Below are 25,072 nucleotides of genomic sequence, written 5' to 3'. Positions count from 1 at the left end.
CATGAACTGTCTCCTTTTTTTCTGGTTTGTCTGCTTCCTGTAAAGAGCTGATATGCTCCAGAGACTTCCAGAATCAGTTCTCACTGGGAAGTCCCATAAGCTACTTTTTCTCCTTCTCTCACCCACCAGAGCCTCCGACATTCCAGACAAAGGAGAACACTGAACTGTTTGCAGAGGCTGCTGGAGAAATGCTCCTAATTCAGTAATAGCAGCTTCAGTTTTGACATCTGTCTGTATTCATCAGAAGCAGCTATTTCACAGCCTGAGAGAGAAAAATCAGAACCCTGTGGCAGAAGAGAGGGAGAACGTGGGCCCTTGCACTGTAGAGACAGACGCGAGTTCTCTGTTAAGTCATAAGTGAAAGCTTCTTGGCCCTGATGGGTATAAATTATTAGAAGAGGATGCTCTCAGGAAACAAGGTGTAAATTCTGTTCGCCTAGAAAGTGAGAGGTTTGCCAGTTAGTCCTAATACATCCAAGGAGGGGAATTATTAGAGAATGTCTTGGGGAATTCCCTGGCGGTCCAGTGGTTAGGACGCCACCTGTCACTGTGGTGGCCCGGCTTCCATCCCTGGTCGGGCAACTAGGATCCCGTAAGCTGTACAGCGCTGCCAAAACAACAACAACAACAACAACAAAGAATCAATAGAGAACCGCTTGGCGTGAATACTTTTGCATCAAGCATCTGCTTTCAAGGTCCCCTCACAGATGCTCCTTCCAGGTGCTGATACCTCTCTTCCTACACAGAGCACCATTTGCACTGCTGTAGCTGGAAGCAACCTCACTAGTCCACAGCTACCTTCCTAACGTACCTACAGTCGCGTGGCCGTGTCTGGAAACTTTATGTAGCCTGTGTGCTTGCAGCTCCTTGTCCAAACGCTACCCCCCGGAGTAAAACTGTGTGTGAGCAGGGCCTCGGCTCGTCACAGCCGGGCCTGTGTTTGCTCCAGGGGGAGCTGTTGCGTCCTCCCAGCTAGATCTTCACGATCCAACCCAGGTCCCTGTGAGCTCTGCAAGCATCACTCTGTGGTTAAAAGGCATCCTGTTCTTGGGACATTGACTCAGCAGAGCCAAGAATTTTCCTGTAAACTACTGCTTGGTCGTTAAGGAAACACAACAGAATTCAACCCTAACGTGCCACATTCTACAGATGCTCATTTCTGAGGCACTTGGTATTTTCACCCACTCCCGGAAGCAAGATGAGAGCATCCCCTGGCTGGTGTGAATTTTTTTTAGCATCTCTTTGCATCACGAGATCCAGTCTCAGGACCGTCTGCTTAAGTGTATAGGACAATATGCTAACATTTGTTTTCTTTAATCAAGTCTCTTTAATTCTTACCGGGACCATGTTTTTAGAAAGCACGCAGTGGCCCTCCTAGCAGTGGGAAGCTTCACAGACAAAGAATAAAGGCAAATATTTCAAGCACATTAGGATATAAGCCGGGTGTAGGTAGCTGACCTAGAGGACGTGCATTCCGTTGTGTTCACCCAGAGTCAGAGACTTTTCTTGTCTCCTGTGCCCCGACGATGGGTGCTCCCCTTAGCTTTTGTCAGAAGTTGCATCAGCTGGCTAGCCTTTTTCGAGTCGAGTGCATCCAGCCTCATACCAAAGGTTAGACATGCATTACCTTGTTTAAGCCTTCTAACAACCTTACGCGGTAGGGACAAATAGAATACGGGTCGAAGACCACAAGAAGTTGACAAAACGATAATGCAAGTCCTTTAACAGGACATCATTGTCCTAAAAAGTATAGATTTCCTTTTCAGTTTTTAAAATGCTGTATAGATTGGATATTCTAATAGTGCCATGTTTTTTTTTTTTTCTTTAGGGTCCTTTTTGTACATTTTTAATAAGTTTAATGTGTATAAGGAATATTTGCTTATGGTTAAAAAAAAAAATCATACAGGAAGCTCCCCAATGAAAAGTGAAGAGTCCTCTGTCTTTGCTCAGCCTCAGTCCCTCCGCTCAGTATAACCGAAAAGCTACAGGTTTCTTGTCTGACCCCCCCCAGAAGTCTAGTCCCCGTCTCTACTCTTACGGTTTTACTGGACGATGCATTTTTTTTTTAAACAAATTTATTTATTTTTGGCTGCGCTGGATCTTTGTTGCTGCACGCAGGCTTTCTCTAGTTGCGGTGAGCGGGGGCTAGTCTTCGTTGTGGTGCATGGGCTTCTCATTGCGGCGGCTTCTCTCGTTGCAGAGCATGGGCTCTAGGCGCTCAGGCTTCAGTAGTCGTGGCATGTGGGCTCTGTAGTTGTGGCGCACGGGCTTAGCTGCTCCACGGCTGGACAAGGCACTTTTGACAGCTTCATCTAACAGGATTTTTAAAGTCTGCCTTGTGTGGAATGCCAAAATCGAACGGCCATTTCCTCTCTCAAGGACATTTGAGGCAAGATGAGTGTTTTCCTAATACTTAAAAAATGCTAAGACACACATCTATGTACATATATGTTTCATGTGTCCTGTGCCCTCGTGTGAACCTAACTTTCCAGAAATGAGACCAGTGGGTCAGATGCCTGGGTATCTAAATGCTCGTGTTGCCAAATACTCTTCTTAAAAGGTTACACCAATTCCTAGTCCCATATTAGTTACAATCATTTTCAATGCATAAGAGTGTTAGCTTATATTTTTATCATTTCCTTTTAGATGCTCAAACAGCTCCCAAGTGGGAAACTCCTGCCCCTGGCCTCCTCCACCTGCCCCCAAGAATCCTGCACACCCTACACACATCATATAACAACACTTCCTGACTATCCCTTTCTGTCCTCCTTCACGTGAAGTGTGTGCATTCTGATGATGTTATTTGCTAAATATATAAATGTACTTACAAACGGCTTTCCAAAGATGAGGTGATACAGTCCCAACTTTGGAAAACCGGATTCTGTCCCCCAGGAAGTGCGGGGGAGGCCTTCTCGGGATCATGATTTAGCCTAGCTAATTTACGATTCAGAGATTGATGCAAGAAGGCATAGAGTTCAAGAGTGAGGTCAGTTTTTCCTGAAGTTAGGAATAAATCTGTGAATTCTGGTGTTACGAACCGCTGAAGAATTACTGTGCGGAGGTCAGTAAATCACATGGGAAGCTGTGTGAGAAGCGTTCCATCTCCTCAGCATATTAGCTACAATTACGTTATTAGGCTCCAGAGTGTTGGGCAAATTCATTCTTTTAACTTTGCAGCAATCGACCTGGCAACAGATTTAACCGTTTCTTTAAATGTCTAAGTTTAACTCCTTAGTCACTGGCCAAAAACCTCTTTCTAATCCTACCAGAACTTCAGAGCTATTAAATACTTTAGTTCTTAGTCACTTAGAAATATAATGATGCTTTACGGGTAGAAGAGGGTAGGGAGAGGGAGGAATTTCTACTCCTCAGTGGCAGGGGGGTCGGTTCAGAAAGTGAGAGGTCGTGAGGATGAGTGTCTGCCTATTACGCATGTCGAGCACAAATACACATTTTGCATTGTATTCAGGAGAGTTACTTTTGAACAAGAGTGAAAATTTAGGGCTTCCCTGGTGGCGCAGTGGTTGAGAGTCCGCCTGCCGATGCAGGGGACGCGGGTTCGTGCCCCGGTCCGGGAAGATCCCACATGCCGCGGAGCGGCTGGGCCCGTGAGCCATGGCCGCTGAGCCTGCGTGTCCGGAGCCTGTGCTCCACAACGGGAGTGGCCACAGCAGTGAGAGGCCCGCGTACCGCAAAAAAAAAAAGTGAAAATTTAAAGATGAGTGATGCTGCACAATGCCCTAAAGGGCTGGTTTTACTTTAGTTTTGTTTTCCGTCAGCACTGAGAATGGACAACACATGACAGGGCAGAGGCAGGTGGGAACTTCTGCACAGAAGCTAGAAGCCTGGGGGGTTGCAATGCTGGGGGGGGGAACGGAGCTTGTGAACACACACACGCGCACGCACACACACACACACACACACACCTGCAGAGAATACAGACGCCTCTGCCGGTGGTCGAATACCAAGCAGAAGTCGGGATTTCTCTTTCCTTTTGGGTGGTGTGATTCTTCTCCAAGAAGAGTGTTGGAAAAATAAGAATGACATAAAAAATGGAGGTGGGGGGAAGTGTAGGATATTCAGAAAACCATCAAAGTACATTTGCAAAATAAATTTCATGAAAATTATTCTTTAGTTAAATGACAAACATTTGTATGTCTCTTCAGAGCTCTCAAATGCACTTTTGAAAAATTAAATGACACCATGTTGGATTTGAATTTGAGCATGTGATTTCCTAACAAACATGTTTAAAGTCTGTGAAACAAAGCTAAAACACGGACCTCAGCAAAAGAAAATGGAAACTTTAGTACACATCAAATGAATAAGGAATATGACTAAATTTTGAAAGCCATTCTTTTAGAGGAAATACTCTCATTGACCCAGGTTTTTGTAGGAAGTGTGAAATCCTTTGTTAAAAGATACTGTGTGATACAAACTGTTTAGAAACGAGGAAACGTTGTAGCAGTCTGTGTGCTGAGTATAAGTTCCACTTAACAGTTAATACATCCCTAATAAACCATCCTAATTAAAAAACCCCCAGAAAGTTCATTATCTTGATTAAATTAGGCTAATCTCATCAGTGCATCATAGTTAAGAGGATTGTGCCTTTCTTTTTTTTTGAGTTTTATTTATTTTTTTATACAGCAGGTTCTTATTAGTTCAGTATTCAGTGCAGCAGACTTAGATCTTTTGTCCCACTTGAATTCATCAGCTGCTGTTGTTTGCTAAGAGAAAGGCTAGAGCCTGAGGCGTCCTAGTCTCCCAACCGATTATCCATCCAGTTCTTGGATCCTCTCTACAGGACCTGCCACCTGTTCTTCCACCTTCAGTAGATCTCGTGACAAGGAACTCAGTAGCTCATTTCTATCTGTTTCAGCTCTGGGTGTAGGGAATCATTTTAGCCATAAGAAACCTCAGGGAACTTTTTTAGATCCTTCAAAATTGATCTGACCTAGTACACGGGGCAAATGTTTTTAAGCCTAGATTCATATAACCTGGAAAAACTGGACCAGCGAAACATTAAGATCAGAGGGAGACTGATAATTCTTAGCAAAGGAATTGAGAAAAGGCATGAGTGTGAAACAGCGTTCAGGTGTAGCTCGGACCCTGCACCTTTGTGCAGAGCAGAGTAAACTCTTATCTCCCCAGCCGATGAACTGCCAGAATGATAGGTAGTGAGGAAAGGCTTTCTCACGAGGTGCACAGACTGGAAAGGACTGAGTGAGCTACTGGTCACTCTTCCTCTTCCCAAGCGATGCTTAGGAGCCCCAGAGAGGGGCGGCCGAGGCAGAGCTCATAGGCTCTGGACGTCCCCAGACACATATTGGGCTGTGGGAATCAGAATCCTCCACAAGACACATTTCGAGCATATTGTCCTTTTCCTGCACAGCACACACATGGAGGCCTTCTCAGCAGTGACATTTTTAAAATGCAAAAAGCACAGATTTTTCTTTGCTATCCAAGCAGAGGAACTGTTACTGTTTTCTGTAACTAGTAAACACCGTTCGCTAAAGGCTTGCCCCTTGACCCCGCTGCACGAGGGCTTCAGAGTTTTTTGTCCTGTTTTGTCTTATGCCAAGTCTTCAAGTCCCTCTGAAGTTCACAAGCTGTGTGTTGTGTGATCACAGTAGCTTCGGGGCGTGCAGAATGTAAGCTCTAAATAATGGCATGCAGGTGGGGGTCAGAAAGGAGAGCTTTCTCATCATGGAAGTCTATACATTTTTCAAAGAAAAGGGTTTAAGTCTGCATCCGATTGTAACATTAATTTTAACACTTTTTAGAAATGTAGCCTGTTGGGATGAAATACCTGCTGTAGGTAATTTGCTCAGAAAAGCTCACTGCAGCGGAACCTGCCACTTTGTTTGTTGTTCAAACAGCCAAATAAAACGGGGTGCGGTCCGGTCGGCCCGCCCCGCTCACACCTGCGGCCCCTCCCGCCCTGGTGCAGGTCCTCCAGGCTCGGAGCGGGGCCGGTGGCTGTCCCGGAAAACAGCTCACTTTTCTGCACATGCAAGAGTCTGTATTCACTCCAGGTTGTTGGGAGGAAGGGGACAGCTGCTGCTGTGGACCGCCTGTGTGGCTGTAGTCTGAAAGGTAACTGCAAACAGCATCTCCAGGGTGTGTGAGGCTCTTCCCGGAACTTGATTCCAGGCGTGAGTCAGACCTTGAATCCAGGGGTGTGTGTGTGGGGGGTTGTGGCCGTGTGTGTATGTGTGTGGTGTGTGTGTGGTTGTGTCTGTGGTTGTGTGTCTGTGTGTGTATGGTTGTGTGTGTGGTCGTGGCTGATGTGGTTGTGTGTGTGTGTATGGTTGTGTGTGTGTGGTTGTGGTTGTGTGTATGGTTGTGTGTGTTTGTGTGTGGCTGTGTGTACTGCACGTGCGGAAGGCACTCTGTGTCTAGTTGCTACTGACGGGAGCAGACCCCCTGCCAGCAGTGAGCTTCCTTCCACCCCTGACCCTTCTGTGATCGAATAGTCTCCTTGGAAAGCTGGCGTCTGCAAGCGCGGCTGGAAGGCACACAGAGTGGGCTCAAGGGATGGCGTTGGGATGGGGAGGCTTTGCTGGGGGTCCCCTGGGAAAAACTTACCTTGGAGCCCCATGTGTGCACAGGGTCCCTGAGCAGGCCGGCATGCACGTGAACTTCACACACGCGCACTCTGCTTTCCACGTGTCTGTGGTTCCTCAGCGCCCACGTCAGCTTCACGGAGGCTCGGGAGGCTGGGCTCGTGAGGTTCAAGGTACGGGAGGTCCTGAGCCCCCAGCCTCTGCCGAGGAGCCGCCTGCCCGGGGCTGCCTCTCATTCCCCGTGCGGCTGCAGCTCCCTGGGGATGAGACGGGAGACAAAGAAGGAAGCCCTTTCAACCCTAAAAGGTGCAGCTTTTCCAGAAAGGGGTGCCCCTGCGTCTTCTGCCCCTCAGCACCATCAAGGCCGGAAACCGGGGGCCAGCTCACACACTGGGAAGAGTGGGAGGTGAGGCCTCCTGGGCCTTGCTTTGAGGAGGGGTGTTCGCCTGCCGAGGGGAAAGCCGTCTTCAGTGTCGTGGTTTGTCACACGCAGTTAACTCTGGGGCTGTGCAGGAGTCGGAACAGAACTGTTCTGTGTGTGTTTCCATCCATCTGTGGGATCGAGGAAGCAGGAGGGCCCGCTGCCCCTTCCCTGCCTTCGTTTTAGTCCCTTTGGGATTTCCTAATTCCGAGGCAATCATTGTGTGGAATGGACAAGTTCCAGAAGCACAGAAGACTGTGTTTCTAATAAACCACCTCCCACTTTATTCCCTTTGGAGTGCAGCTGGAGCTACAACGATAGCTAATGATTCCATGCTGTACCTGCAGCAACAAAGTAGCTGAAATTGCACCTCTGCTGTCTGGTGAAGCCGTCTCCTCCAGGTTCCCAGGCTTGGAAGGTTTGGAAACATCCAGCGTGTTTTCATCATGCAGGTAGCTTTGAAGCGACCTGTCAGGTCAAGCTGACTGAGTTTTGCGCTTGCATAGATGAACAGTGAGGATGAACCTACTTTTTAACCTGGGAATTGGTGAATGAGCGACAGGAGGTTTGGGGACCTTTCTCCCCTCGTGTTCGTGAGACTTGCTTTTGTCCACTCGTGGGAATGAATCACATTTACAGAGTGAAAATAGCCACTAAAGCCAAAGCCACACTTTCACGTTGCTCTGGCAGTGAAGTCTACACGGCTTTGCTGGCCACTGTCCCTGTGTGCTCCTGTCATTTCACTCAGAAATGCCCTGACTTGGACATTTTATTGTATGGTCACCTTGAGCATTTTCCAAAGGCAGGGAAAACCCAGTAACTTCACGTGCCATGGCAAAATGGCAGCTTATCAGAAAAAAGGGGAAGGAAAATTCTTAGAGTTAATAGTCAGGGGTAGTTGGGAGGTTAGCAATCAGCGTGTCACATTGACTCCTAAGAAAATGATGTTTAAACATAGCCTGTGAAATCAAGCATGGCAAATATGTCTCGATTCAGGTGCCAAGTCTAGCCAACTGGGAGTGGCTGCCCAGAGAAGGACTCAACCCGTTCTGGGGCTGGTGGAAAAAGAGGCATCTCACTCATGCCATCCTGGGCACTGGAAGAGGCACTCATAAAGGGGAGGCAGGTATCAAATGTCACTGTCGTAGGGTTAGATGGGATCTGGGTGATGATTCAACCCAGTGTGTGTCCACATCACGCTAAATCTTCAGCCTGATCCTCGAGGCACGTGTTCTGTGGTCCAGTAGGATTGAGAGTGATGCCTGCCATCTTTCCGCCTTGGAAATTCAGTGCACGTTGGCACACAGTGCTAAAAAGTTATATAGTAAAAACAGATGTTTAACTTGGTTTCCCTGGTATTCCATAAACCTATAGGCCGCAGAAGCCTTTTTCAACGGCATCTGCCCACTGGCTGCAGAACTACTTTCTAGGGACACATTGGAGGAAACGGGGGTCTAGTTCATTCCTCCCAAACAAGGAAGCTCAGCCCCGAAGAGAGAAGGACTGGGTCTTGTTCAGCTGGGCTGGTCTACGGACCAGGCAGAACCAGAACCGGACTGCAGACTCCCAGCCCTAATCCGCTAACTACCCTCTCAGTGTGGAACCGATTAGAAGCAGCCTGAGGTTTTAATAGCTTCTGGCAGCACACGGACTTGGTGTAAATTCCGCTTGCCTGTTTTTACAGTTGTGTGTTAGGGACAGTGATTAAATATTTGCCTCTTCACAGTGTCCAGACATGAGGCGACCTCTCATGGTCAGAACAAAACAAGGTCAAATTATTTTTGAAGTTTCATTTTTTCTAGGCTACTTGATCCCCCGCTGCCACCCCACATCTTTTATCTTCCTGTCTTGGGAGATAAAGTGATGATTAGAGGTTTGAATTGTTAGACGTGAGTCTGGTTTCAGTTCAAAATCTATTTTATCATTTCCTGGGCTTTGAATTTCAAAACATCAATCTATTTATTGGTCTCTTTTGGACCATAAGGTTAAAGTACATCTGTTGTCCACACAGATTTAGCTGTTGGCCCTCAAGCTAAGCGGTCATGAAATTATAGCCATAGTAGATTTAGCCAAGGAATAACTTCACTTTGGTCTGCCTATAAATCCACTCGACAGGATAAACATGGTGTGTCTTGTGGTTCATGGGAACACATGTAAAGAATTAAGAAATCTTTGGTGACAAGACGAAAACTGCTCCATACAAATTAATTGGTGCTTAATTGAGGATGCGTGAAGTGAGATACTGGCACACGGCCTGCCTGTGAGCGTAGGCATGAGCGGGGTTCGTGCCGGGCAGAGGTTGCCGGTTTCATGTTGGTGATTCTCCAGCTCAGGGCAGAGAGCTGCCCTTCCTTTGGGAGAAAGGGCACCTGGAAAACGGGACCATTGCTGAACCACTCCTGTCCCTGGTGTTTTCTCTACCCTTTATTTCCATTATATTAGCATTAAAGAAGCCGGTTTCTTTCTTTTCTCCAAGCACACGATTGCATGAAGCCACGTGGCTGCTTGCGCTTTGGAGAAGGGGCCGCTGTGGGCTGGATTTGCCTTTGTGCGATCACCACTGACACCCTTTGCAGATGACTTCTTCTGAGAAGTACGAATCAGTGGAGAAGCAAAGCAGAAAACTTTGACTGTAACTCGGTTTCCCCATGAGCGTAAGGAAACTGCCTTATAAGAGAGAATGAAAACTCAACTGTTTTTAAAGGCTTTCATTTCATAAGGCCTCCTTGTTTCAATTAACTGACTTCGGAGATTTACCGTTTTCCTTAGCAGCGTTGGAGAATGTTAGACATGCTCCACTGATGAAGCTTTGTAAGTTTTATAAGTCAGATTTGTTCGTTTTAAAAGCCACATGTTTAAAATACAGGGTGCAGAAAATTTCCATGACACATCGTTGTGGTACAGAAAAATAAGGATAGCAAAAGAAACTGTGAGTCCTAAAATATATATTTCCTTTTAAGTGATAGTACTGGAATAGATATTACTAGTCAGCTTGGAAGCCGAGTGGTGCTCTATGTGGTTTTTTTTTTTTTTTTTTTTTTTTTTGGTGGTACGGGCCTCTCGCTGTTGTGGCCTCTCCCGATGCGGAGGACAGGCTCCGGACGCGCAGGCTCAGCGGCCATGGCTCACGGACCCAGCCGCTCCGCGGCATGTGGGATCTTCCCGGACCGGGGCACGAACCCGTGTCCCCTGCATCGGCAGGCGGACTCTCAACCACTGCGCCACCAGGGAAGCCCCTCTATGTGGTTTTTTAACATAAACTATCCATCTCCCATGCTGGGAAGTATAAACTCTGCTTTGCCAGTGGATTTGTTAGTTCCTCTCATTTAGCAGTTGAATTTAGTGTCATAAAAACCAGCACTCTTCCCCTGTCTTGGAAAACCGGAGTGTTCTGAGCTTGCCCAGACGTATATCCCAGCTCCAGTATGCAGTTCTTAGCCAGCCTGCCAGGTGCCAGGGGTCAGAAGGGCAGGAAACAAGGAAAGCCACATTGTAAACGCTAAAATTGTCCTACGCTGTCCAAAATGGAAACCTCTGGTGGTCTCCAAAGACAGCTGCTTGCTCAGAAGCAGCTGCGATGCCCCTGATTTTACTTATTCTCCTGACCCCTCTCCACCCCAACTGAGGAGTTCCCAGGACTGCAGTCAGATGCAGGCGTTCTCCTCCAACATCGGACTCAGACCAAGTCAGCCATTACGTTTAACCTCACCTCGAAATGTAGAAAGTGAACAATTAAATAGGAAACTCTTCTGTGTAAAACACCTTCTTGAATTTCAGTCCTATCACATCCCGCTTGGTGCCGTAATAGGAACCTTGAATTTCTGGCACTGTCTCATTTTTAGGCTGGAACGTTTGAAAAAAGTCCCGAGGAAAAAAAGACAGGCCACAAGAAGAAATATACATGTATATGTATATTAAAATGTTGTTGATTTCAAAATCCAGCACAGAATAATATAAAGAAATACACCATCTTATAGAGCTTTAAATACTACAGTCCTTTTTTTCCGTACGTGTTATAAGCCTTTATGAATAAAAAGGAAAAATTCAAGACTCACCAAGTCCATCAACATTACCCTGTCTCTAATAAATTGATTTCAACCTAAGTATTCTATGCATAGCAAGCTGAATCTGTAAGCTGGAGGCTATAACCAATCTTGAAAGATTTTTGAAGCAGTACGTGCTTCCATGTGGTAGGAAAACCCAATTTCATTAGGTGAGCTGATGTCTATAATTGGGATTTCTTCTCCGTTTTCCCTACTAGTAGTCTCATGAGATGAAAAACCCGGTTTATCTTCCATCTGTACCCTGGTCAGTCCCTGGGTTGGAATTTAAGTGCAGTCAGCCCCTTGATGGATGAATAAATGATTGATGAGTGAATGGATGAATGAATGAGACTGCATCTCCTAACCCGTTTACATTTTATTTCTAAGTAATGCAGGGTTATTTTCATACCTCACTTAGTGGCCTCAAAATCTGACAACCAGTCTCGACTGGGTTGCTGTGACGCGAGCATCTCTTAATTCTTTTCACTGGGGATTTACCAGGCACACGGATGGGCAACGTTTGCTTCTCACCTGCTGTCGAGTGGCAATTACCTAGCAGCTTAGTGGCTCCACAGAGATTAGAGGAAGAACCAGGAAACTTTGTTACAGCTTGTTTCTATCCATAGTAAAAAGCTCCATGAAAGGTGAAACTACAAGTATTGAGGAAAAGGAAATGTGCAGATTGTCTGGATTTAACCGTCCACTTTCTGTAGATAAATGGGAGCTGCCTGTATCTTCAGTACAGTGACAACTACTTCACAAGGTTGTGGAAGGTAAAACGAGGCCATATTTGCAAAGCACATAGCGTATAATAGGCATTTAATAAGTATTCATTCTCTTTCCCTTCATGTGAATCAAATAAGCCCTTAAGAACTACCACTGTTCCCAAACATTGTATCACCTCATCCTAACTGTGAGATTGTATTATACGGGTTTACCATTTTATAGTAACAGATTAGAAGTAGGACAGGAAGCTGAAATTTATCAGAGGTACAGAATGGGTATATAGATAGCTGGATTTGATTTTCTAATATGCTGTCCGGTGTCCTGTCCCCTAAATAAATGGCTTCCAGGTATCAGAAATGGGATGAAAAAATGTCCAGGTGCCCTTCAGCGGAATTCTACCTGAGTAGGCTCTGTCTTGGCACAGGACATGTTTCCACACGGCTGCATCTCAACCAAGGTCTCTTTCCACTCTCACCTTGTAATAAATAGAAGCAGCTTTCAGGATCTGCAGGGAAGTGAAATGTGTTTTCTAGGAGACCAAGGGGAGGACGGCAGTGTGTTCCATTATAGACTTGCGCTTCAGTTGCTGTGTCGCCTGCCACTCCGAGGCACTCGGTTCCACTAGCTGAAGACGTTCTGGTCTGTTAATGACGTCCGCCTCGGGATGGGGGGTGGCGGAGTGTCACAACCGTGCCGTGCCTTCCCCACACCCGGGCTGCGCTGATTTTGTGTGTTTACGTCATAGACTGTCTGAAGCCACGCTAGCAATAAGAATTTAATTGGGAATAAATTGCAGGTCAAAACTGAATCAAGAGCCCTGACGTTTCCTCTTCTTTAAAGAATAGTAAGTGTTTGGAGTTCTTTGCCCAGAAGCTGATGGAAATGTTAAGAAATTTAATGAAATAAAGTGACTTTAGCTCCTCCGCTACCTCGTGGTGTCCAGACTTCAAACCTTCAGGATTTCTTAGGTCACATAAGAAGGTGATGTGTCTTTGATCGGCTACAGAAGAGCGGAGAAGACCGGTTTCCTCTTCTGATATATGCGTGGAGTTGATGATTTTGAGTTTCATGCTATGCCTTGTAGCTGCACTTCAGTTTGAGTAGGTGAGAGCAGATCAACTTCCCTCTGTGGACATCTTCAGGCAGAAATGACCAGATGCGACTTTGGCGGCCCCTCCCTCTGCGGAGCACAGGCTCCGGACGCGCAGGCTCAGCGGCCATGGCTCACGGGCCCAGCTGCTCCGCGGCACGTGGGATCCTCCCGGACCGGGGCACGAACCCGCGTCCCCTGCATCGGCAGGCGGACTCTCAACCGCTGCGCCACCAGGGAAGCCCCATAGGTGTTATTTTAACGATTTTTCTGTTCCAGCCTGTCTTCATTTGTAAGCTCATTCTTCTCTGATGAGTTCAGTGTATGAAAAAGCAGGTGTTGTCATCATGCAGGTGTGGTGAGGCTGACAGGTCAGGAGGAGATGCCTCTGAAACGCTTGTATTACTCACAGGCCCCAGAGCAGGGAGCTCCCTGCGCCATGGGGTGGGGGAGGACAGGGGGTCCCCAGGGTGGGTCGGGAGGCAGAGCGGAAGGGGAGGGGGGGCCTTCACTGTGTCCCTGCAGGAAGGGTTGGTGGGTGGGGCAGGGGGAGGCCCCGGGGCTGCTCTGAATGGGGCCATCGGCTGTGGACTCGGGGCTGTCCTGGTTGTCACCGCCTGGCTGTGGGCGTTAGAGCAGGTGCACGGTGGCCCGAGTGGGAGGACCTGCGGGGGGTGGGGGATGGGCTCTGGGTTGGTGAGTCTTACTGGAAAGGAGCCTGAAGGTGTCACTTACCGTCTCCAGGAACCCGCAGCCCTGGGAGGGGCCACGTCTCCAAGGTCAGGCAGGCCAGCACGTCAAAGCGTCAGAAACACAGACGGTTAAAGACGTGCCAGGTAGGAGCCGTGTGCGGATACGGGGCTGGAGCTCACAGCCCTGGGGAGCTGTGTGAGCACGGCCATGAGGACGGGCCCCGCCGAAGCCTCTGTCCTCGTGGGAGAGAACGGCAGGGGCAGAGCTCATTCCGTAGAAGGTGAAGGACTCAGTGGGGGTCATGACAAGGTCAGGGACCCGACGTGGGTGCACAGCCTCAGAAACACCGCGATATCCTCGGACCCTTCAAAGAAGCAAAGCTGTTCATGACTTAGAGCTTTCATCAAATTCCTCCATCATTTCTTAAAGTATTTTTCATGCATTCACTAAATATACAACCTTTTCATTTCACCAAGAACCTCAGAATTATGAAGCTTTATAGCGAGGTCTCCTGTCCTCAGATGAAGAGCCTGGACTGGGAAGGTGAACGACTTTTCAACGGTCTCTGCCGAACGTCCCCGTGAGGCCACTGCAGCTCCAGCCGTGAACCAGACACACGTTTATGTGAACAGTGGCTGGAGCCCTGGGCCCTGCCTGGTGCCCCAGGGAGGCCCTCATTTCAATATCTGCAGCCTCTCCCCTCCGCCAGGCCACACCCTGACAGCCCCCATCCCGACAGCGTAGAACTGGCCCCGTGGCAGGTCCTGGGCCCGTAACGCTCTGGCTTTCCCTGACCGTGTGGAAGCCACAGAACGACTCACGTTACGTCTTAGGCTTGCTGCCCGATAGACAAATAGACAAATTTAGTCTTTTGCCTGCGCTGTTTCCTCCACGTGCTGCAACCTGAGGTGCTTTAAAAATGTCGTCTGCGCTGTTTCCTCCACGTGCTGCAACCTGAGGTGCTTTAAAAATGTCTGCGCTGTTTCCTCCACGTGCTGCAACCTGAGATGCTTTAAAAATGTTTGCGCGCTGCAACCTGAGATGCTTTAAAAATGTCGTCTGCGCTGTTTCCTCCACGTGCTGCAGCCTGAGATGCTTTAAAGATGTCGTCTGCGCTGTTTCCTCCGCGTGCTGCAGCCTGAGATGCTTTAAAGATGTCGTCTGCGCTGTTTCCTCCGCGTGCTGCAGCCTGAGATGCTTTAAAGATGTCGTCTGCGCTGTTTCCTCCGCGTGCTGCAGCCTGAGATGCTTTAAAGATGTCGTCTGCGCTGTTTCCTCCGCGTGCTGCAGCCTGAGATGCTTTAAAGATGTCGTCTGCGCTGTTTCCTCCGCATGCTGCAACCTGAGGTGCTTTAAAAATGTCGTCTGCGCTGTTTCCTCCACGTGCTGCAACCTGAGATGCTTTAAAAATGTCTTATGTGGGGCTAGAGAACAAAAAGCATGAGTGTTTAAAAAGCAAAAGCCAGGTCATCCCTGGGGTTTGTAAGGACCACCCACGTCACCACGTGCCATGTTGGTGTCACGAGGCACCATCCCCTAGACCAGAGAGGTGTGTTAGGCTGTGGCCAGAGTGCATTTGTACCTGAACCTTTCTGCCAGTGCTCAGTGTAGTTCAGGTACTTTATTGTGTTTACCGATCATGTTCTTCAGGCTTACACTTATCGTCATTGCTCAGATTATAATCGGTCCTTTTTTTTTTGGTCTGTACCGTGCGGCTTGCGGGGTCTTAGGTCCCCGACCGGGGGGTCGAACCTGGGGCATGGCAGTGAAAGCATCGCGTCCTAACCACTGGACCACCAGGGAAGTCCCAGATTATAATTGGTCTTAATTCAGTTTTTAAAAACCGCAGGCTCTATGGGATGAATGTGCCAGAAAAGCATCGTGCAACATACACACGGGATGTTAGGAGATGCAAAATGAGAAAGAGTCGCATGGCCAAGTAAGATGAATGAATGCTGGATTAGACAACATTAACACTAATTTGTTTTCTGCAGGACTTCTCAGGGCCTTTAATAAGAAAATCTTAATTACATGAAGGAGCGATATATACATATACACGTATATAATAGGTAGCATCTTCCAAATCTGTTAGGCCACAGAGCCTTCACCATTTGTTGTTTTCTTGGGCAGCATATTCTAAAGTAACAAGTGGCAGGTAGTAAGTATTTTTAAAGCACCAACTAGGTGCAGTACACTATGGATCAATGAAAGAGAGTCCATTTCCTGGATGAGGAAGTAAGGCCTAAATGCATTAGGCCTCAAATCGTGATATAAAGAAACACCACCGAGGATGGGAAGTGACATAGTTATCAATTGTCAAGTGAATAAGGCTACAATTTTTTGAGTGTAGAGGAGAGAGAAACAAACAGAACATATTTTTGCAGATACAGAACACATACAATACGGCTTCTCTGCTCAAGAAGTGACAATGCAGGCCCCGTGATGCAGGCTGGCCTGGTCCACGCGTGACAGACCGGAACTTCTTCCCCTTCACGTGAATGTGAATCACTGGGGTCTGAACCGACTCAGTGGGCTTGGGATGGTGGTCGAGATTCTGCGTTTCTTTTATTTTTTTAAATTTTTAATTTTTTTATTGAAGTACAGTTGATTTACAATGTTGTGTTAATTTTTGCTGTACGGCAAACTGATTCAGTTACACATATATATATATATATATATGTATTCTTTTTTAAAGTATTCTTTTCCTTTATGGTTTATCATAGGATATTGAATACAGTTCCCTGTGCTCTACAGTAGGACCTTGTTGTTTATCCATTCTATATATAAAAGCTTATATCTGCTAACCCCAAACTCCCAATCCATCCCTCTGCTACTCTCTCCCCCTTGGCAACCGCCAGTCTGTTCTCTATGTCTGTGAGTCTGTTTCTGTTTCATAGACAGATTCATTTGTGTCATATTTTAGATTCTACATATAAATGATATCATAGGATATTTGTCTTTCTCTGTCTGACTTACTTAAGTTACTGTGATCATCTCCAGGTCCTTCCATGTTACTGCACGTGGTATTATTTCATTCTTTTTTATGGCTGAGTAATATTCCATTGTATATATGTGCCACATCTTCTTTATCCATTCCTCTGTTGATGGACACTCAGGTTGTCTTCATGTCCTGGCTATTGTAAACAATGCTGCAGAGAACATTGGAGTGCATGTATCTTTTTGAATTACAGTTTTCTCAGGGTATATGCCCAGGAGTGGGATTGCTGGATCATGTGGTAGTTCTATTTTCAGTTTTCTGCGAGACCTCCAGAGATTCTGCATTTCTAACAAGCTCCTAAATGGTGCTGATGCCACTGGTCCAAGGACCACACTTTTCCTGTAAAATCCAGATAATAACTATTGCAGGATTTGTGGGCCATGCAGTCTGGCCCAACAACCCAGCTGTCGCTGCAGCACGAAGGTGGCCACAGACACTGTGTTAGTTCAAGGGCACGGTTGTGATCCCCCAAGACTTTGTTTATAGACTCTGAAATCTGACCTTTATATAATTTCCATGTGTCACAAAATACTTGTCTGATTTTTTTCCTCACCTTTAAAAACATGGAAACCATTGCTTGGCTCACGGGCCTCAGGAAAGCAGGTGGTGGCCTGCAGGCTGTGTGCACAGCCTGAGGTCAGGGTGTCACAGCCCTGGGGTGGCCGGCAGGGGTGTCCCAAGGAGCTTATCTAACCAAGGCAATCAATCGTCTTCTCTTCTAAACCTTACTTGCATTTTTTCTTGCTCATTTTCCCTCTGACAGTTGGTTCTTATCTTTTTATGGCAGCGTAACTCACCCTAGGTAACGTACAGACACCTAGACTCTGGCCGGTTCCAGAGTCCACCAGGCTCGACTCTTCCAGGCCTCTAGTACCTGATGTGGTGCTGTCCATGTGGAAGATGCCCGGCAAGCGTGTGCTCAGTAGAGCTGAGTCTGTTGAAGGCACCTTTCGCTTGCTTGTGAGGAGAGCAGCTCCAGGGTGGGATGGGCACAGAGGGTGAGGGGAGAATTGCAGGGAGCAGAGAGGAAACAGGTCATACATGAGGGCTGCATAGGAAACGAGATCTCCACGCAGATATCTGACAGAAACAGGATTCGCATAGGAACATGATAGAAAAGAAAACCTGGGCCAAGTTATAGGAAAGCAGACAATAAAGATCTAAAGTTTAGGGAATGGTTCATGTAGGGAAGAGTGTCGAGTGCTTTCACCTGCCACAGGATAAAAACTCCATAGCTTGCCAGGGATGAAGAGATCAATTAAAAGACTTCAGGTCAAGTAACCCTGGAGCCATAGACAGTTCTCTGGGCGGGGGGGCGGGGTGAGGATCTGGCCTGTGACTGTGGAAAGAGCAGAGAAGGAGGGACTAGAAAATGGTTCTTGGCCAGAATGTTCTCCAAGACTTTACGAAAACAAAGGAAATCACAAACTACTCAGAATCATGAAATACTGCCCTTCTTAACTGCCTCAAAAGCGTTATACCTTGCATTGCATAGATGCTCAGTTGGCTGGTTCTTTTATATGTTTGTTTTTGTTTTTGTTTTTGTGGTACGCGGGCCTCTCACTGTTGTGGCCTCTCCCGTTGTGGAGCACAGGCTCCGGACGCGCAGGCTCAGCGGCCATGGTTCACGGGCCCAGCCGCCCCGCGGCATGTGGGATCTTCCCGGACTGGGGCACGAACCCGCGTCCCCTGCATCGGCAGGCGGACTCTCAACCACTGCGCCACCAGGGAAGCCCTTTATATGGTTTTTAATTCCCGAAGTCATGTCTGTTCTTTTCCAAATATCCCGTACTTATTTTTTTTAATATAGTTTCTGGAGTTAATATGCTAAGTATTAGCAAACTGGCTTGTTTTATTAACTTTCAGACTAAATATAGACAGAAGCCTATATTATGCTATCTAAATGCAGAAAAGGTTAGTTTTCACTGACATAAAAAGGATGCCAAGTCCAAAGAATTTTATAGAGGATCAGACTCAGGGAAAATCTCTCAGTGCTGATTAAGAGCTAAATGGACAATTCTGTCCCAGAGACTTCAGTCCTTTTAGTTGTCAGTGGCATGTTCCTTCGTATTTCTTTAAAACTAAATCACATTTGTGGGGAGGAGGGTTAGGGCAGCTTCGTGTTTTTTTGTAAAAATCCTGTTGAGAGTTTGAGGTGCTCAGGGAATAAAGGAAAGGGTGTGAGGGGGAACCTGCATAGAAACAGTCTGGCCACCTGTCACCTCCCATACCAAGGGCCTGGTCGATGGGAAGGGGTGAGACCAGCAAGAATGAATTACAGAGCACTGCTGCCCCTGCCCGCATCATGGGGGCAGGGCACGCTGCTGGAAGGTTCTCTAAATATCGGAAATGTGGAAGGCGTTAACTCTGTTCCTGCCCAGCTGACCATGTCAACAGGAACATTGCTGCCCAGGGTCTGTAACATGACAATGTCTCCCTTGATACGGTACATTAAGTGTTTTGAGCGCAATATTTATATTACTTTCATATTTTTCTTTAGATAAGAACAATAGATAAAATTGTAACAGACGTGAGAGGCACTGGTGATAAAACATTTTTGTAAGACACTTGGAACTTGTGTTCCTTTCATTTTGTAACTGAAATGGTCTTTCCCAGTGTGATGATGTCCCTTATTTCCAGGAAAACCCATGGGAATTGTCTAGCCATGCATTTCATGGTCTCAAATGTAATAGCATTTAGTAAGGTCAGTAACACAGACACAGGTCTTTTTTTTTTTATCAGACAGGCATCTCGTTACATAGCATCTCGCCTTTCACTTCTGCTTTATTATTTTAAACGTCCCCTTTTCCTTTCTCTCCCTCCTGTCCTGGGACTTCCGTTTGGCCAGCAGATGGTTCTGTGAGGGGATCGAGCTGCACGACAGTCCCGACATCCGGATCCGCTGGGACGGGGGCGACCTGCACACGCTGGTCATAGCCGAGGCCTTTGAGGACGACACAGGGCGCTACACCTGCCTGGCCGCGAACCCCGGTGGCTCTGACACCACATCGGCCGAGGTGTTCATTGAAGGTACCCAGGGATGTGGGGTGGGGGCGTGGGCAGCCGAGTGGGCAGGGGCCCATTGCTTCTTGTGAACGTGGTTTTCCAACGTTGGGAGTCAAACCTCATTTGTCCTCCAGGACAGACAAATCGAGTGGCTCTGACACTTGGGTGTATGTCTACGTCGACAATGTCTGATGTCACCATTTGTTCCTTTTCATTTAAAACATTTCAGCTACGTGAATTTATTTAGAATACTAAGTGTCCAACTTATTTCTGGTTTCTCTGGTGGACGAAGAATGTGGGCATATTAAAATACTAGAAATACTAGACCTGTCAACCAAAGTTAAACTCTCAAAGACTTAGGAGATCATTCACAGGGATATGAAGCAGTTGAGTATTTTTAAATGTTCTCATTTCTATTAGATTCTAGAACTTTTCCTTTTTTGTTAGGATGCTGCTATTTCTGCTAAGTGTACCATGAACTTGTAATCACTAGGTCAGAAAATTTCCAGAATCAATGTTGCATTAAAGAGGGGTGGGCAGAGAGTAGACTATCTCTATTGTTCTAACAGTTCATTTTTGACGACACTCAGCCTATAGGGAATTAGAAAACTTGCTATCAAAGTATATAGTTTACATCACTGTTGCATTTTTATCACTATCAATCACTTAACTTGGAAGTGGCTTAAATACCAGTGTTCTGTGTCCCTAAAGCCATAAATTGGTGAGTAGCCTTGTAATTGCTTGCATTTAAAAATAGTAGTTGGGGCTTCCCTGGTGGCGCAGTGGTTGAGAGTCCGCCTGCCGATGCAGGGGACGCGGGTTCGCGCCCCGGACCGGGAGGATCCCACATGCCGCGGAGCGGCTGGGCCCGTGAGCCATGGCCGCTGAGCCTGCGCGTCCGGAGCCTGTGCTCCGCAACAGGAGAGGCCACAACAGTGAGAGGCCCGTGTACCACAAAAAAAAAAAAAAAAAATAGTAGTTGGAACACAGAGAGAAAATTGAAATCCTCGAGGTCTCCAGTACCTTAATCTTCATCTTTTTACTAAATTTTTTTTTACTCTTTAATAGCACTAAATTTCTTTGTTTTTTAAAGTAGAAGAAAGCAAGATGTGAACCATTATTTATAGCCCTTGTAAGAACTGGTAAAAAAACAAAAAAATTTAGAAGTAACTGTCACTGCCAACTAAAACTATGTGCCTTTACTTTTAATAAAAGGGTCCCCTGCATTGTCTTTGCAAGCGTCTGTGAGCTCCTTCGGGGACTTTGTCCCGCTAATAAGAGCAAACCTTCTGTATTAACAATAAGTGATACTACATGGCACTTACATGTACACACACGTGCAGACATGGTCACTTAAACCTCACCGTGAACCTGTGAGGTGTTATCAGGGTCCCCTTTTACACATGGGTAAACTGAGCCTGGGGAGGTGAAAGGGACCTGTCCAAAGTCACTCCAGGATTTGGACCCAGTCCGTCTTACTCCAGGGCCCATATCCTATTCGCTATGTCACATATATCTCAAAGTGCTAAATGAACAGGAAAAGAATGGCAAAAAGATTTTTAGCATTTAATAAGCGAGCAGTGAGTATCAGTCATGGGCTGGCTGTGGAGCAAACTTCTTGAAGCATTTTAGAATACAGAGGAGGAAAGTTAAACTTCCATTAAAAAAAAAACAAAACCCGTTTGCTAATGATGGTCAGATTTGTCTTTCGAAACCAAGGTCAACTAGAGCTGCTTAAAATTAAATGCTTTATTTGCTTTCAAGGTTGCTAGAAATGGGTACTTCAGTGTGGATTGCTTCTGTACTACAGACATTAAATCATGTCAGTTTTACGTACTAGTCTACCAGCTCGATTCAGCCACGTTTATTAAGGCCTTGCTCTGTGCCAGACAGCTTGGTGCAGATATGATGGGGATGGGCCCTGCTATCAAGGAGTTTCCAATCCAACAGCCCAGATGGGCACATTTTTTAAAAAAGAATATAAAGTAAGTGATGTTATAAGTGATATAACAGAGATATTTAAAGTGTTATAAGGATACCAATGAACTTAAAAGATTAACTGCAAGGTATATAAGACACACTAACTTTCATAGAATAAGAGGAACTATTTCTCTGCCTTGGAAACCACTTCAGGATCTGACTCTGGAGGTCCAAAACATGCATGCCATGGTCTTTAACTTTATTTCATTAAATTGAGCTCTGCCACGTAGAAGCCCCTGCAGTGCAGTCCTCTCCTGCCTTCGGGGTCTCTGCACGAACTACTTAATGTGGGAAAAGCGCCCCCAGTTCTACCTGCCACGTGTGGTCCATGCCCAGGGCTCCACAGAGGTGGCGGGTGTTCCCTGTGTCCCTTTTTGCACCCGAGGACCCTGCACTGGCTTAGACGGCCCACCAGCTGCGGGTCTGGCTTCAGATCTTTGTGCTGAGGAGAGGAGGGGTCTGGGCAGAGCCGGAATAAAGAGCCCTTAAGCATCAGCCTCCTAGGCCTCCTGGAAAGCGCGTTAGGAAACTGGCTCATCGTCCCCATGAAATATGGGTGATAACTTTTTTAAAGCCTGGTTTTGGTGTATTTTTATCCCTAAGAACAATTACATGAAATGGAAGAGAATTTCACATCAATTCTTAGGCTCCTATTATGACTGAAAGGAAGAAGTGTTTATGTTTTCCTTACTGCAGCACTAAATTAGACTTAGGAATATCTCTGTTGTCCCTAAACCACATTGCTGTTGCTGTGTCAGCATGCAGGATGGGGGTGGAGGTGGGTACCAGAGGGTAGGAAGTTTTCTGTAGATTTAAAAACCTTGAGGAAACCTTCCCTAGAAGTTTAACAACCTACTGGTTGGAAACTGTCTAAATTTCACTGCCTTGCACAGCAACTTTTAGAATGATAACGAGGAAATTTCAGTTTAAGAACAGTAACTAAGGGGCTTGCCTGGTGGTGCAGTGGTTAAGAGTCCGCCTGCCAATGCAGGGGACACAGGTTCGAGCCCTGGTCTGGGAAGATCCCACATGCCGCAGAGCAGCTAAGGCCATGCACCACAACTACTGAGCCTGCGCTCAAGAGCCCGTGAGCCACAACTACTGAGCCTGCACTCTCTAGCCCGAGAGCCACAACTTCTGAGCCCGCGTGCCACAACTACTGAGCCTGCGCTCTAGAGCCCGTGTGCCACAACTACTGAGCCTGCACTCTAGAGCCCGAGAGCCACAACTTCTGAGCCCGCATGCCACAACTACTGAGCCTGCGCTCTAGAGCCCGTGTGCCACAACTACTGAGCCTGCACTCTAGAGCCCGAGAGCCACAACTTCTGAGCCCGCATGCCACAACTACTAAGCCTGCGCTCTAGAGCCCGTGAGCCACAACTACTGAGCCTGCACTCTAGAGCCCGAGAGCCACAACTTCTGAGCCCGCATGCCACAACTACTGAGCCTGCGCTCTAGAGCCCGTGTGCCACAACTACTGAGCCTGCACTCTAGAGCCCGAGAGCCACAACTTCTGAGCCCGCATGCCACAACTACTAAGCCTGCACTCTAGAGCCCGTGAGCCACAACTACTGAGCCTGCACTCTAGAGCCCGTGAGCCACAACTACTGAGCCTGCACTCTAGAGCCCGAGAGCCACAACTGCTCAGCCCACGTGCCACAACTCCCGAAGCCCATGCGTCTAGAGCCCGTGCTCCGTAACAAGAGAAGTCACTGCAATGAGAAGCCTGGCACCGCAACGAAGAGTAGCCCCCGCTTGCCGCAACTAGAGAAAGCCCGTGTGCAGCAGCAAAGACCCAAGGCAGCCAAAAATTAAAAAAAAATTAAAAAAAAACAAAAACCCAAAACCAGGAACTAACTTTTATCTCCTAGTTTTAACTAGGAACCGAGCCCTGGTCTTCGTTTTCACCTGGATTATCTCATTTAATCCTTACAAAAATCACCCCATTCTGTGGCTGAGGAAATGGCAGCTTAGGGAGACTTGTAGGGCCCCAGACCTCACACAGACACTCACACTCCCCTGAGCTTCAAGGACTAAAGCCAGTCAGTGTGACCCCTTAAGTCTGAATAGCCACAGGGGAAAATGCAGGTGAACCTTGGGTCTTGGGGCAGCAGGGTCGTCATCTGCATCCAGTAACAGGCCTGGGATGTGTGCCTGGAACATCTCAGGACACCACTGAGCTTTTGGTCATGGGTCACGTGTTCACTGAAGGTCCCCTGGAAGGCAGGCAGTGGGCCAGGCACTGGGTGGGGACACTTGGCAGGACAGGCAGGCCTCGGTCCTCGCTGCGCCGACACTCCAGGAAAGGAGGGACGGGCCCCCCTCATAAATAACCCCAGCCCCAGCCAGCAGGTGCTGGGAAGAGAAGAAAGGTGGGTGAGGGTAGGGGGAGGAGGGCCTCCCTGAGGAGGTGACATCCGACCTCAGTCTGGACTCTGAGAGGAAGCGATGGGGAGGCCGATGGGGCAAGTGCTGCAGACAGAAGTAGGGGCGAGGCTTGGCAGGAGGGGTGGGTGTGTCCAGGAGCGCATAGGGTGGCAGCTGGGCGGCAGGCAGCTCACGCGGGTCGTGGCGCCTTGTGGTCACTGTTAGACGGCCGGCCTTTATTCTACCGAAAATCACCACTTGCGGAGCGTTTAAACTGAAAAGTCAGATTATCTGATTTCCATTTTTAAAGTGAAGTTTGGCTTGTAATCGGGAGCCCGGTGAGAAGCGTGCCATGGCAGGACCGGACGGAGCTGGCAGGGCTGCAGGAGCACGCCGTGTAGATGTGGGCAGAGGCAGGCAGGCTGCAAAGCCGCATGGAGGGTTAGGTGTGGGCTGAGGGGCCACAGGAACGAGCAGACCCCGTGGATTTCGGCTCCACCGTTGGGCGTCTGTGAGGGGGGGGCGAGGAGTGGGCTGGGGCACAGAGGGACGTAGGTGATCCGTTTGCACAGCCGCATTTGGACGGCCGAGTGGACACAGGTGTGGGCAGGTGGCCATGCGGGTGCAGTGAGCGCCCAGGGCGAGGACGTGCACTTGGAGCTTCAGGATGTAGATGGTAACCGAAGACACGGGACTGGGCGGGACCGCGTCTGAGCCTGAGCGACCCTCCCCACGCACAGATGCTCCGGGAGGAGGTGCCCCGTGGGCGGGGAGGCTGGGGGGGGGCGGGTCGGTGTTTGAGGGGGGAGGGCCGTGCAGCTCGGGTCCCCCGCTGCCGGAGGCCAGCGCTGAGGACAGGAGGGGCAGGTGTGGTTGCTGTGGGGGATGTTAGTAAGAGGGGCTCGGAGAGCCTGGAGGGTCCAAACACCGCACGTCTGCGGGACCCGGAAGGACGCACGGGAGCGCGTTGGGGGGCGCCAGGGAGGTTCTGCCCAAGCACCGGCAGAGCCAGGGTTCGGTATCTGGACGGGAGCGCCGGGTCAGGATGCTTTGTGAGCCTGTTTGCCTGTGGGTTTTCGTAGCAGGATTTGTAGAGTATATTTCCATGCTGATGAAAATGGTCCAAGCGAGAAAACGCGGATCCTGCAGGGGGGTGGGGGGAGTGTGAGATGCCAGGGAGCCAAT

The 25,072-nt window shown here is 48.0% G+C and overlaps 1 protein-coding gene across 1 annotated transcript in view; it reads left to right on the top strand.

The window, feature by feature from the left end:
- Positions 1-25,072, top strand: part of PALLD (palladin, cytoskeletal associated protein) — a 385,145-nt gene that overhangs the window by 130,139 nt on the left and 229,934 nt on the right. The window contains 1 exon segment of the mRNA XM_032634913.1: positions 19,386-19,564. Coding sequence (XP_032490804.1) covers positions 19,386-19,564 — 179 coding nt within the window.

This window comes from Phocoena sinus, chromosome 6, assembly GCF_008692025.1.
Source record: "Phocoena sinus isolate mPhoSin1 chromosome 6, mPhoSin1.pri, whole genome shotgun sequence".
Classification (NCBI taxonomy): domain Eukaryota; kingdom Metazoa; phylum Chordata; class Mammalia; order Artiodactyla; family Phocoenidae; genus Phocoena; species Phocoena sinus.
This window is presented reverse-complemented; position numbering and strand designations above follow the sequence as displayed.